General features: G+C 46.3%; 1 protein-coding gene across 3 annotated transcripts in view; it reads right to left on the bottom strand.

The window, feature by feature from the left end:
* LOC118374311 (collagen alpha-1(XVI) chain-like) overlaps positions 1 to 13,435 on the bottom strand; it is a 151,176-nt gene that overhangs the window by 19,060 nt on the left and 118,681 nt on the right. For all 3 annotated transcript variants that reach the window (XM_052469745.1, XM_052469747.1, XM_052469746.1), the window contains 10 exons: positions 10,855 to 10,920; positions 10,481 to 10,600; positions 10,244 to 10,291; positions 9,547 to 9,645; positions 9,259 to 9,303; positions 6,818 to 6,862; positions 839 to 892; positions 680 to 733; positions 463 to 516; positions 216 to 260 (listed from right to left, as the gene is read on the bottom strand). In XM_052469745.1, the coding sequence (XP_052325705.1) occupies positions 216 to 260; positions 463 to 516; positions 680 to 733; positions 839 to 892; positions 6,818 to 6,862; positions 9,259 to 9,303; positions 9,547 to 9,645; positions 10,244 to 10,291; positions 10,481 to 10,600; positions 10,855 to 10,920 (630 nt within the window). The remainder of the gene's footprint in view (positions 1 to 215; positions 261 to 462; positions 517 to 679; positions 734 to 838; positions 893 to 6,817; positions 6,863 to 9,258; positions 9,304 to 9,546; positions 9,646 to 10,243; positions 10,292 to 10,480; positions 10,601 to 10,854; positions 10,921 to 13,435) is intronic.

Here is a 13,435-nt window from a genome sequence, read left to right as displayed (position 1 = left end):
ATGGATGATAGGTTATAGGGACAAGGGATAAAGATGTGGGGATAGAGGGGATGAGGTTATGGATGATAGGTTATAGGGACGAGGGATAAAGATGAGGGGATGATATTATGGATGACAGGTTATAGGGACAAGGGATAAAGATGTGGGGATAGAGGGGATGAGGTTATGGATGATAGGTTATAGAGACGAGGGATGACGGGGATGAGGTTACGGACCGCGACTCCAGCCTGTCCCTGGTATCCTGGGTTGCCTGGTGGACCCTGCAGGAGAGAGGAAGGGAGTAAGACATAATCTCACACTCACTGAAGTAATGAAATAGAACCCAACAGATGCATAGTTATCAACTCACTATGTCATCTGCAACAGCTATTCTGTTCAAATGCCAGAGGTTTCTTAGACTATTCAAATGAGGGGAAACACATCAATGTTCAATATATGACAACTGTGTATGTCAATGTTTACCGATTCTCCCTTCGTTCCTGCAGCCCCTGGGGTCCCCCGCTCACCTTTCAGGCCCTGTCAATCAATCAATCAATCAATCAATCAATCAATCAATCAATCAAGTCAAAATCCATCCATCCATCTATCCATCCATCTTTCCACCAATCAGCAAAGCAGCCAACATGTTCCCAATATGTTCATTCATGTAAACGTGATGAAACAAGTTGTTGTGTCTTACAGGAAGTCCAGGGGGTCCCATAGAACCTGGGTATCCATTCGTCCCTGAAGAGCCCTGAGAGTGACCATAAAGATTTAGAAATTAAAGTAAAAACATATCTTTATCTGTCATGTATTAAGATGTATCTATCATGTATTGATGAGGAGAGATGTCACTCACCATTTCACCTTTAACACCTGGTGGTCCTGCTGCCCCTCTCTCACCTTGCTGACCCTGGGGAGAGAAGGTTAGAGGGAGAGAGGAGAGGTCAGAGGTATGGAGAGGGAGAAGAGAGGTATGGAGAGAGATGAGAGGAGAGGAGAGGAGAGGAGAGGAGAAGAGAGGTATGAAGAGAGAGGAGAGGAGAGAGGTAAAGAGAGAGAGAGAGGAGAGAGGTATGGAGAGAGGTGGAGAGGAGAGGTATGGAGAGAAGGAGGTGAGGAGAGAGGTATTGAGAGAGAGGAGAAGGTGAGGGAGAGAGGTATGGAGAGAAGGAGGTGAGGAGAGAGGTATGGAGATAAGGAGGTGAGGAGAGAGGTATGGAGAGAGAGGATAAGGTGAGGGAGAGAGAGGAGATGAGGAGAGAGGTATGGAGAGAGAGGAGGTGAGGAGAGAGGTATGGAGAGAGAGGAGGTGAGGAGAGAGGTATGGAGAGAGAGGAGATGAGGAGAGAGGTATGGAGAGAGAGATGAGATGAGGAGAGAGGTATGGAGAGAGAGGAGGTGAGGAGAGAGGTATGGAGAGAGAGGAGAAGGTGAGTTAGAGAGATGAGGAAAAATTTGAGGAAAAGACAGATAATAATAAATGAGAGGGGGGAAAAAATGAGAAAATGTCACTTGAAAAGAAAGACAAAATTATTTGTGGAGTCTGGTGAGGGGAAGACGGCATAAAAATGTCTGGAATGGAGCAAATGGAATGGCACATATTAACCATGTGTCCAGAATCTTTCTATCTGTCATCCCCCTCTCTCAGCCCCTTTCTATCTGTTATCCCCCTCTCTCAGCCCCTTTCTATCTGTCATCCCCCTCTCTCAGCCCCTTTCTATCTGTCATCCCCCTTTCTCAGCCCCTTTCTATCTGTCACCCCCCTCTCTCAGCCCCTTTCTATCTGTCACCCCCCTCTCTCAGCCCCTTTCTATCTCTCACCCCCTCTCTCTGCCCCTTTCTATCTGTTACCCCCCTCTCAGCCCCTTTCTATCTGTCATCCCCTCTCTCAGCCCCTTTCTATCTGTCATCCCCCAAATCTCAGCCCCTTCTATCTGTCATCCCCCTCTCTCAGCCCCTTCTATCTGTCACCCCCCTCTCTCAGCCCCTTTCTAACTGTCATCCCCCTCTCTCAGCCCCTTTCTATCTGTCATCCCCCTCTCTCAGCCCCTTTCTATCTGTCATCCCCCTCTCTCAGCCCCTTTCTATCTGTTATCCCCTCTCTCAGCCCCTTTCTATCTGTCATCCCCCTCTCTCAGCCCCTTTCTATCTGTCATCCCCCTTTCTCAGCCCCTTTCTATCTCTCACCCCCTCTCTCTGCCCCTTTCTATCTGTTACCCCCCTCTCAGCCCCTTTCTATCTGTCATCCCCCTCTCTCAGCCCCTTTCTATCTGTCATCCCCCTCTCTCAGCCCCTTCTATCTGTCATCCCCCTCTCTCAGCCCCTTCTATCTGTCACCCCCTCTCTCAGCCCCTTTCTAACTGTCATCCCCCTCTCTCAGCCCCTTTCTATCTGTCATCCCCCTCTCTCAGCCCCTTTCTATCTGTCATCCCCCTCTCTCAGCCCCTTTCTATCTGTCATCCCCCTCTCTCAGCCCCTTTCTATCTGTCACCCCCTCTCTCAGCCCCTTTCTATCTGTCCCCCCATTTCTCAGCCCCTTTCAATTTGTCACCCCTCTCTCTCAGCCCCTATCTATCTCTCACCCCCCTCTCTCAGCCCCTTTCTATCTGTCCCCCCCTCTCTCAGCCCCTTTCTATTTGTCGTCCCCCTCGCTCAACCCCTTTCTATCTGTTACCTCCCTCTCTGAGCCCCTTTCTATTTGTCATCCCCCTCTTTCAGCCCCTTTCTATCTGTCACCCCCTCCTTCAGCCCTTTTCTATCTGTTGTCCCTCTCTCAGCCCCTTTCTATCTCTCACACCCTTTCTATCTGTCACCCCCCTCTCTCAGCCCCTTTTTTTCTGTCATCCCCTTCTCTCAGCCCCTTTCTATCTCTGACACCCTTTCTATTTGTCACCCCCCTCTCTCAGCCCCTTTCTATCTGTCATCCCCTCTCTCAGCCCCTTTCTATCTGTCACCCCCCTCTCTCAGCCCCTTTCTATCTGTCATCCCCCTCTCTCAGCCCCTTTCTATCTGTCATCCCCCTCTCTCAGCCCCTTTCTATCTGTCCCCCCATTTCTCAGCCCCTTTCAATTTCTCACCCCTCTCTCTCAGCCCCTATCTATCTCTCACCCCCTCTCTCAGCCCCTTTCTATCTGTCCCCCCCTCTCTCAGCCCCTTTCTATTTGTCGTCCCCCTCGCTCAACCCCTTTCTATCTGTCACCCCCTCTCTCAGCCCCTTTCTATCTCTCACCCCCCTCTCTCAGCCCCTTTCTATCTGTCACCCCCCTCTCTCAGCCCCTTTCTATCTCTCACCCCCCTCTCTCAGCCCCTTTCTATCTCTCAGCCCCTTTCAGCCCCTTATCTGTCGCCCCCTCTCTCAGACCCTTTCTATCTGTCACCCCCCTCTCTCAGCCCCTTTCTATCTCTCACCCCCCTCTCTCAGCCCTTTTCTATCTGTCACCCCCCTTTCTCAGCCCCTTTCTATCTGTCATCCCCCTCTCTCAGCCTCTATATCTGTCACCCCCCAACCTCTCTCTATCTTCCTTCCTTCCATCTCTCTCTCTCCCTCTCCTATTCTCTAAGACTACTAACAGCATAACGCCATTAAAATCGCTGTTATAGATTCAGTTGAATATCTTATCAATGTTGCGGAGTTTCATTACGATGAAAAATCCATCTTTCACAGCTGCTACTATTTAATCAGATAAAATTCAACAGAACAGAGCGTGGTGGGGACACACACACACATACACACACACACACACACACACACACACACACACACACACACACACACACACACACACACACACACACACACACCACCCCCCCCCACACACACACACACACACTTGGAATAAAACACTCCCTAACGTTTTAAAACAGATTCCTTGCTGGAATCAACCATTGCAACTTCCATTCTGCTAAAAGAATGGAATGACATCAGGGGGATTGGTGTGCTGTCTGCATGGCACTACCACTCTCCATCACTTTCACAGAGGAAATAATTGATGAACAGGCGAGACAATAGAATTGTCCTCATCTGAAATAACTTTCATTAAAAAGCTGGAGAGATGGAGATAGCAGGAAGATTCACGTTCAGTGGTGATGGTGTTTCAAAGTAGAAGAGAGATATGGAGAGAAAGAGTGAGAGAGAGACAGAGAGAGAGAAGTATGTAGTATAGGTGTAGTATAGGTGTAGTATGGGTAGGTGTAGTGTAGGTGGGGGTAGTATAGGTAGGTGTAGTAGAGGTAGGTGTAGTATAGGTAGGTGTAGTATAGGTGAATATAGGTGTAGTATAGGTGTAGTATATGTGTAGTACAGGTGTAGTGTAGGTGTAGTATATGTGTAGTATAGATGTAGTATAGGTGTAGTATATGTGTAGGATACGTGTAGTATATGTGTAGTATATGTGTAGTATAGGTGTAGTATAGGTGTAGTATAGGTGTAGTATATGTGTAGTAGAGATGTAGTATAGGTGTAGTATATGTGTAGTATAGATGTAGTATAGGTGTAGTATATGTGTAGTATAGGTGTAGTATAGGTGTAGGATATGTGTAGTATATGTGTAGTATAGATGTAGTATAGGTGTAGTATATGTGTAGTATAAATGTAGTATATGTGTAGTATAGATGTAGTGTAGGTGTAGTATAGGTGTAGGATATGTGTAGTATAGGTGTAGTATATGTGTAGTATATGTGTAGTATATGTGTAGTATAGGTGTAGTATAGGTGTAGTATATGTGTAGTATAGGTGTAGTATATGTGTAGTATATGTGTAGTATAGGTGTAGTATAGGTGTAGTATATGTGTAGTATAGGTGTATTATATGTGTAGTATAGGTGTAGTATAGGTGTAGGATATGTGTAGTATATGTGTAGTATAGATGTAGTATAGGTGTAGTATAGGTGTAGTATATGTGTAGTATATGTGTAGTATATGTGTAGTATAGGTGTAGTATATGTGTAGTATAGGTGTAGTATATGTGTAGTATATGTGTAGTATAGGTGTAGTATAGATGTAGTATAGGTGTAGTATATGTGTAGTATAGGTGTAGTATAGGTGTAGTATATGTGTAGTATAGGTGTAGTATAGATGTAGTATAGGTGTAGTATATGTGTAGTATAGATGTAGTATATGTGTAGTATAGGTGTAGTATAGGTGTAGTATAGGTGTACTATATGTGTAGTATAGGTGTAGTATATGTGTAGTATAGGTGTAGTATAGATGTAGTATAGGTGTAGTATATGTGTAGTATAGGTGTAGTATAGATGTAGTATATGTGTAGTATATGTGTAGTATAGGTGTAGTATGTGTAGTATAGGTGTAATATAGGTGTAGTATAGGTGTAGTATAGGTGTAGTATAGGTGTAGTATATGTGTAGTATATGTGTAGTATAGGTGTAGTATAGGTGTAGTATAGGTGTAGTATATGTGTAGTATGTGTAGTATATGTGTAGTATAGGTGTAATATAGGTGTAGTATATGTGTAGTATAGGTGTAGTATAGGTGTAGTATAGGTGTAGTATAGGTGTAGTATAGGTGTAGTATATGTGTAGTATAGGTGTAGTATAGATGTAGTATAGGTGTAGTATAGGTGTAGTATAGGTGTAGTATAGATGTAGTATAGGTGTAGTATAGGTGTAGTATAGGTGTAGTATATGTGTAGTATGTGTAGTATATGTGTAGTATAGGTGTAATATAGGTGTAGTATATGTGTAGTATAGGTGTAATATAGGTGTAGTATATGTGTAGTATAGGTGTAATATAGGTGTAGTATATGTGTAGTATATGTGTAATATAGGTGTAGTATATGTGTAGTATAGGTGTAATATAGGTGTAGTATATGTGTAGTATAGGTGTAATATAGGTGTAGTATATGTGTAGTATAGGTGTAATATAGGTGTAGTATATGTGTAGTATAGGTGTAATATAGGTGTAGTATATGTGTAGTATAGGTGTAATATAGGTGTAGTATATGTGTAGTATAGGTGTAGTATAGGTGTAGTATAGATGTAGTATAGGTGTAGTATAGGTGTAGTATAGGTGTAGTATATATGTAGTATAGGTGTAGTATAGGTGTAGTATAGGTGTAGTATATGTGTAGTATGTGTAGTATATGTGTAGTATAGGTGTAATATAGGTGTAGTATATGTGTAGTATAGGTGTAGTATAGGTGTAGTATAGGTGTAGTATATGTGTAGTATAGGTGTAGGTTAAGCATTTCAAACATGATGGTACAAAAAACGTTTTTCCCCGTTGTATTATCTTTTACCATCCTATATTCATTTCACATTTCCACAAACTTCAAAGTGTTTCCTTTCAAATGGTATCAGGCATATGCAGATCTTTGCTTCAGGTCCTGAGCTACAGGCAGTTAGGTATTTGGGTATGTCAAATACCTAACTGTTTGACATCTGTCATTGCCAACAGATGGTATATAACAATGTATTGAGATAGACTTTTGTTATTGACCAAATACTTATTTTCCACCATAATTTGCAAATAAATTCATTAAAAATTCTACAATGTGATTTTCGAGGTGCAGTATACTTTATGTGTAGTATAGGTTTAGCATTTTTGTTGTACAGTTTTAGTATATGTGTAGTATATTTGTGGTATTGGTATATTACAGACGTAGTAAATGTGTAGCATATGTGTAGTGGAGGTGTAGTGATGGTGTAGTATCGGTGTAGTATATGTGCAGTATAGATACGTGAAGTATAGGTGTAGTATAGGTGCAATTTACATGTAGTGTAAGTCTAGTATAGGTGTAGTATATGTGCAGTATACTCTATGTGCAGTATAGGTGTAGTGTTGGTGTTGTATAGGTGTAGTGTATGTATAGTAAACTCACAGGTAGTCCAGATGAGCCTTGAGGACCAGGAAAACCAGGAGGACCCTGTGGAGGAGAAACAGGCAATGAGATGGGCATCTAAAACAACGGTTCTGAGCCCTGATATGTTACCCATTAGGGTTGTAGACACTGGATTGCTCCTCCAATCAAAAACGGATACTATTGCTTAAGGGATCAAAGCTGGGACCGAGAGACTCAAAAACAGTTTCTATCTCAAGACCATCAGACTGTTAAATAGCAATAGCCATCACAAGTCGGCCTCCACCCACTACCCTGCCCTGAACTTAGTCACTGTCACTAGCCTGGTACTAACAGGGTACTCAACCTTGCACCTTACAGGCTGATTGATGCCTTACGTACATCGACATGGAATCACTGGTCACTTTACATACTGTTTTACTCATTTAACATGTATATACTGTAATCTACTGTATCCTACTGTATTCTAGTCAATGCAACTCTGACATTGCTTGTCCTAATATTTAAATATTTCTTAATTCCATTCTTTTACTTTGTGATTTGTGTGTATTGTTGTGAATTGTTTGATACTCCTGCACTGTTGGAGCTCGGAACACAAGCATTTCACTACACCAGCAATAACATCTGATAAATATGTGTATGTGACCAATAAATTGTATTTGATTTACTTTGGACACTATAGCTAAAGGGATACTATAGCTAAAGGGATACTATAGCTAAAGGGATACTATAGCTAAAGGGATACTATAGCTAAAGGGATACTATAGCTAAAGGGATACTATAGCTAAAGGGATACTATAGCTAAAGGGATACTATAGCTAAAGGGATACTATAGCTAAAGGGATACTATAGCTAAAGGGATACTATAGCTAAAGGGATACTATAGCTAAAGGGATACTATAGCTAAAGGGATACTATAGCTAAAGGGATACTATAGCTAAAGGGATACTATAGCTAAAGGGATACTATAGCTAAAGGGATACTATAGCTAAAGGGATACTATAGCTAAAGGGATACTATAGCTAAAGGGATACTATAGCTAAAGGGATACTATAGCTAAAGGGATACTATAGCTAAAGGGATACTATAGCTAAAGGATACTATAGTTAAAGGATACTATAGCTAAAGGATACTATAGTTAAAGGGATACTATAGTTAAAGGATACTATAGTTAAAGGGATACTAAAGCTAAAGGATACTATAGCTAAAGGGATACTATAGCTAAAGGATACTATAGCTAAAGGATACTAAAGCAAAAGGATACTATAGCTAAAGGATACTATAGCTAAAGGATACTATAGCTAAAGGATACTATAGTTAAAGGGATACTATAGTTAAAGGATACTATAGTTAAAGGGATACTAAAGCTAAAGGATACTATAGCTAAAGGGATACTATAGCTAAAGGATACTATAGTTAAAGGGATACTATAGTTAAAGGGATACTATAGCTAAAGGATACTGTAGTTAAAGGGGTACTATAGCTAAAGGGGTACTATAGTTAAAGGGATACTATAGTTAAAGGGATACTAGAGTTAAAGGGATACTATTGCTAAAGGATACTATAGTTAAAGGGATACTATTGCTAAAGGATACTATAGTTAAAGGGATACTATTGCTAAAGGATAGTATAGCTAAAAGGATACTTATGGAAATAGTTAACGATTGATTAAATGACATCAATAACTATGTAGTTCTAGGACGCGCCACTAGAGGGCCGTATGACATTACGTGTATAGTATCAACATGAAGTTCCTTCGTTCTGCTTGATCCCTCAATGATGAAGCTTTACAAGACACACGTAAACACTGTGGCCCTGATCCAGCACTGTGGAAATGTAGCCATCCTACTTGAAAATGTGTCTCTGACCTTGCATTCTTTTACCCCCTCCCTCACTGACTCTTCTCTCCCCCTCTGATGCCTCCCTCTCCCGAATCACTGTTCTGAACATGACTGGATCGGTGAAAGCTATATAAATGATGCCTTGCTTTCACCGATCCCATCGTGTTTGATACTTCCTGGATAGCTGCATCAGTGCCATTTTCTTGCTCTTTGGGATAGGATGTTATACTGTGGCTCAAAATACAGTTGTTCCAGGTGTCCCTAATCTCTTGGCTACTTGGGCGGCAGGTATCCCAGCAGTAAGAGAGTTGGGCCAGTAGCCAAAAGGTTGCTGGGGTGAATACCTGAGCCGACAGGGTGAAAAATCTAACGATGTGCCCTTGAGCAAGGCACTGAACCCTGATTTGCTCCAGGGGTGCTGTACACTACGGCTTACCCTGTAAGACAACACATTTCACTGCATTCATATGACAACAGACTATTATTGTATATGGTCAGCTGATAGACACCTAGTTCTTCTTACAGACACCATGCTTTGACTCTGTTGTGCTGGCTTATAATGTCTCTACTAAACCCTTATGAAGTGTTATAATGCCCTACAATCTCTCGTGTAGAACTCACCATATTCCCTGGTACACCAGCTTGTCCCCTTTGCCCCTGAGGACCCTGGGAAATGTAGGCAGAAAGGTACTTTATGTTAGATTCAACACACCACAACAACGCTACTCGCTATATTTCACCACTTACACACACACACACACACACACACACACACACACACACACACACACACACACACACACACACACACACACACACACACACACACACACACACACACACACACACACACACACACACACACACACACACACACACACACACACACACACACACACACACACTTACCGTCTCCCCCCTTATTCCAGGTAATCCTGGTGTTCCTGGGTGGCCTGGTGATCCTGGACCGGAGCAGCCTCCATTAGCTCCATTGGTGATAGAGGTGGTCTACATAGACGAGAGGATGAACCAATTATTCAGAGTGTGTGTCTGTGAGTTGCGTGTGTGTGTGTGAGTTGCGTGTGTTGTTGGTGTGTGTGTGTGAGTTGCGTGTGTTGTGGGTGTGTGTGTGTGTGTGTGTGTGTGTGTGTGAGTTGCGTGTGTTGTGAGTGTGTGTGTATGAGTTGCATGTGTTGTGGGTGTGTGAGTTGCGTGTGTTGTTGGTGTGTGTGTGTGTGTGTGTGTGAGTTGCGTGTGTTGTGGGTGTGTGTGTGTGTGTGTGAGTTGCGTGTGTTGTGGGTGTGTGTATGTGAGTTGCGTGTGTTGTGGGTGTGGGTGTGTGTGTGTGAGTTGCATGTGTTGTGGGTGTGTGTGAGTGTGTGAGTTGTGTGTGTTGTGGGTGTGTGTGTGAGTTGAGTGTGTTGTGGGTGTGTGTGTGTGTGTGTGAGTTGCGCGTGTGTGTGTGTGTGTGTGTGTGTGTGTGTGTGTGTGTGTGTGTGTGTGTGTGTGTGTGTGTGTGTTGCATGTGTTGTGGGTGTGTGTGTGTGTGTGAGTTGCGTGTGTTGTGGGTGTGTGAATGTAAGAGTTAGAGACAGTGTGGACATACAGGCGCCTGTGCAGCCTCCTGGCTCTGCAGTCTTTGGTTTCTGAAACACTGCAACACACAGAGAGAGGCCATGAGTACGACGGATTGGAATTTCACTCTACTTCCTGAATTGACTGGAACTGACAGCAGGTAAGAATAATCATGTTAAATTTCCAGGACAAAAGTGTATACACCCCTAACCACCTCATCCACGTCCCCCTTCCCCCACCCCCATGCTCCATTCCCCCTGCTTCTCACCCTCTCACAGCCGTCAGGGGCGTGGCCTATGTCCGGCTTGCCCTCGTCTCCTTTTTCTCCCTTGGTGCCAACCATGCCTGGTACCCCAGGCAAGCCCATGGAACAGTCCTCACACACCTCCTGCAGGAGAAGACATGCACACACACACACACACACACACACACACACACACACACACACACACACACACACACACACACACACACACACACACACACACACAAACACAAACACAAACACACACAACATGACATGTGTGCTGAATGTACACTGCATGGACACAGTTCATTAGTACAGCTCATGCATATCAATCCAAGAGCAACACTCTAAAAGTGTCTAACTTCCAGAGTGCACCTCTCTACCTCCTCTCTTACCTCTCCTCGACTGGGGTCCTGGTCCTGAGGCAGCCTCAGATGCTGAGGGAGGGAAGGGGGAGGGGGCTATGAAAGGGGGAGAGTCAGTGAGAGAGGGGGAGAGGAGAGTCAGTGAAAAAGGGGGCGAGGAGAGTCAATGAGAGAGGGGAGAGGAGGGGGAGAGGAGAGTCAGTGAGAAAGGGGGGAGATCAGAGGGGTAGAGGAGAGTCAGTGAGAAAGGGGGAGAGGAGGGGGAGAGGAGAGTAAGTGAGAAAGGGGGGGAGAGGAGAGTCAGTGAGAAAGGGGGGGAGAGGAGGGGGAGAGGAGAGTCAGTGAGAAAGGGGGGAGATCAGAGGGGTAGAGGAGAGTCAGTCAGAAAGGGGGGAGATCAGAGGGGTAGAGGAGAGTCAGTGAGAAAGGGGGGGAGAGGAGGGGGAGAGGAGAGTCAGTGAGAAAGGGGGGAGATCAGAGGGGTAGAGGAGAGTCAGTGAGAAAGGGGGGGAGAGGAGGGGGAGAGGAGAGTCAGTGAGAAAGGGGGAGATCAGAGGGGGAGAGGAGAGTCAGTGAGAAAGGGGGAGATCAGAGGGTAGAGGAGTCAGTGAGAAAGGGGGGAGAGGAGGGGGAGAGGAGAGTCAGTGAGAAAGGGGGAGATCAGAGGGGGAGAGGAGAGTCAGTGAGAAAGGGGGAGATCAGAGGGGTAGAGGAGAGTCAGTTAGAAAGGGGGAGAGGAGGGGGAGAGGAGAGTCAATGAGGGGAGAGGAGGGGAGTCAGTGAGAAAGGGGGAGAGGAGGGGGAGAGGAGAGTCAATGAGAGAGGGGAGAGGAGGGGGAGAGGAGAGTCAGTGAGAAAAGTGGGGGAGAGGAGGGGAGAGGAGAGTCAATGAGAGAGGGGAGAGGAGGGGAGTCAGTGAGAAAAGTGGGGGAGAGGAGGGGGAGAGGAGAGTCAATGAGAGAGGGGAGGGAGGGGGAGAGGAGAGTCAGTGAGAAAAGTGGGGGAGAGGAGGGGGAGAGGAGAGTCAATGAGAGAGGGGAGAGGAGGGGAGAGGAGAGTCAGTGAGAAAGGGGAGATCAGAGGGGTAGAGAATAGAGTCAGTGAGAGAGGGGGATCAGAGGGGGAGAGGAGAGTCAGTGAGAGAGGGGGATCAGAGGGGTAGAGGAGAGTCAGTGAGAGAGGGGGGATCAGAGGGGAGAGGAGAGTCAGTGAGAGAGGGGGGATCAGAGGGGAGAGGAGAGTCAGTGAGAGAGGGGGATCAGAGGGGGAGAGGAGAGTCAGTGAGAGGGGGGATCAGAGGGGTAGAGGAGAGTCAGTGAGAGGGGGGTCAGAGGGGGAATGGAGTCTCCTTTTTTTCTCCCTTGGTGCCAGTCAGTGAGAGAGGGGGATCAGAGGGGAGTGTAGAGTCAGTGAGAGAGGGGGATCAGAGGGGTAGAGGAGAGTCAGGAGAGAGGGGGATCAGAGGGGTAGAGGAGAGTCAGTGAGAGAGGGGGGGATCAGAGGGGTAGAGGAGAGTCAGTGAGAGAGGGGGGATCAGAGGGGGAGAGGAGAGTCAGTGAGAGAGGGGGGGATCAGAGGGGGAGAGGAGAGTCAGTGAGAGAGGGGGGGATCAGAGGGGGAGAGGAGAGTCAGTGAGAGGGGGGATCAGAGGGGGAGAGGAGAGTCAGTGAGAGGGGGGGGTCAGAGGGGGAATGGAGAGTCAGTGAGAGGGGGGATCAGAGGGGAGTGTAGAGTCAGTGAGAGAGGGGGGATCAGAGGGGTAGAGGAGAGTCAGTGAGAGAGGGGGATCAGAGGGGTAGAGGAGAGTCAGTGAGAGAGGGGGATCAGAGGGGTAGAGGAGAGTCAGTGAGAGAGGGGGATCAGAGGGGGAGAGGAGAGTCAGTGAGAGAGGGGGGATCAGAGGGGTAGAGGAGAGTCAGTGAGGAGGGGGCTCAGATGGGTAGAGGAGAGTCAGTGAGAGAGGGGAGAGGAGAGTCAGTGAAAAAGGGGGCGAGGAGAGTCAATGAGAGAGGGGAGAGGAGGGGAGAGGAGAGTCAGTGAGAAAGGGGGAGATCAGAGGGGTAGAGGAGAGTCAGTGAGAAAGGGGGGAGAGGAGGGGGAGAGGAGAGGAAGTGAGAAAGGGGGAGAGGAGAGGCAGTGAGAAAGGGGGGGAGAGGAGGGGAGAGGAGAGTCAGTGAGAAAGGGGGATGATCAGAGGGGTAGAGGAGAGTCAGTCAGAAAGGGGGAGATCAGAGGGGTAGAGGAGAGTCAGGGAGAAAGGGGGAGAGGAGGGGGAGAGGAGAGTCAGTGAGAAAGGGGGGAGATCAGAGGGGTAGAGGAGAGTCAGTGAGAAAGGGGGAGAGGAGGGGAGAGGAGAGTCAGTGAGAAAGGGGGAGATCAGAGGGGAGAGGAGAGTCAGTGAGAAAGGGGGAGATCAGAGGGGTAGAGGAGTCAGTGAGAAAGGGGGAGAGGAGGGGGAGAGGAGAGTCAGTGAGAAAGGGGGGAGATCAGAGGGGGAGAGGAGAGTCAGTGAGAAAGGGGGGAGATCAGAGGGGAGAGGAGAGTCAGTTAGAAAGGGGGGAGAGGAGGGGAGGAGAGTCAATGAGGAGGGAGAGGAGGGGGAGTCAGTGAG

Source organism: Oncorhynchus keta, chromosome 19 (genome assembly GCF_023373465.1).
Source record: "Oncorhynchus keta strain PuntledgeMale-10-30-2019 chromosome 19, Oket_V2, whole genome shotgun sequence".
NCBI lineage: Eukaryota > Metazoa > Chordata > Actinopteri > Salmoniformes > Salmonidae > Oncorhynchus > Oncorhynchus keta.
Note: the sequence above shows the minus strand (reverse complement) of the source record. Positions and strands in the feature narration are given on the sequence as shown.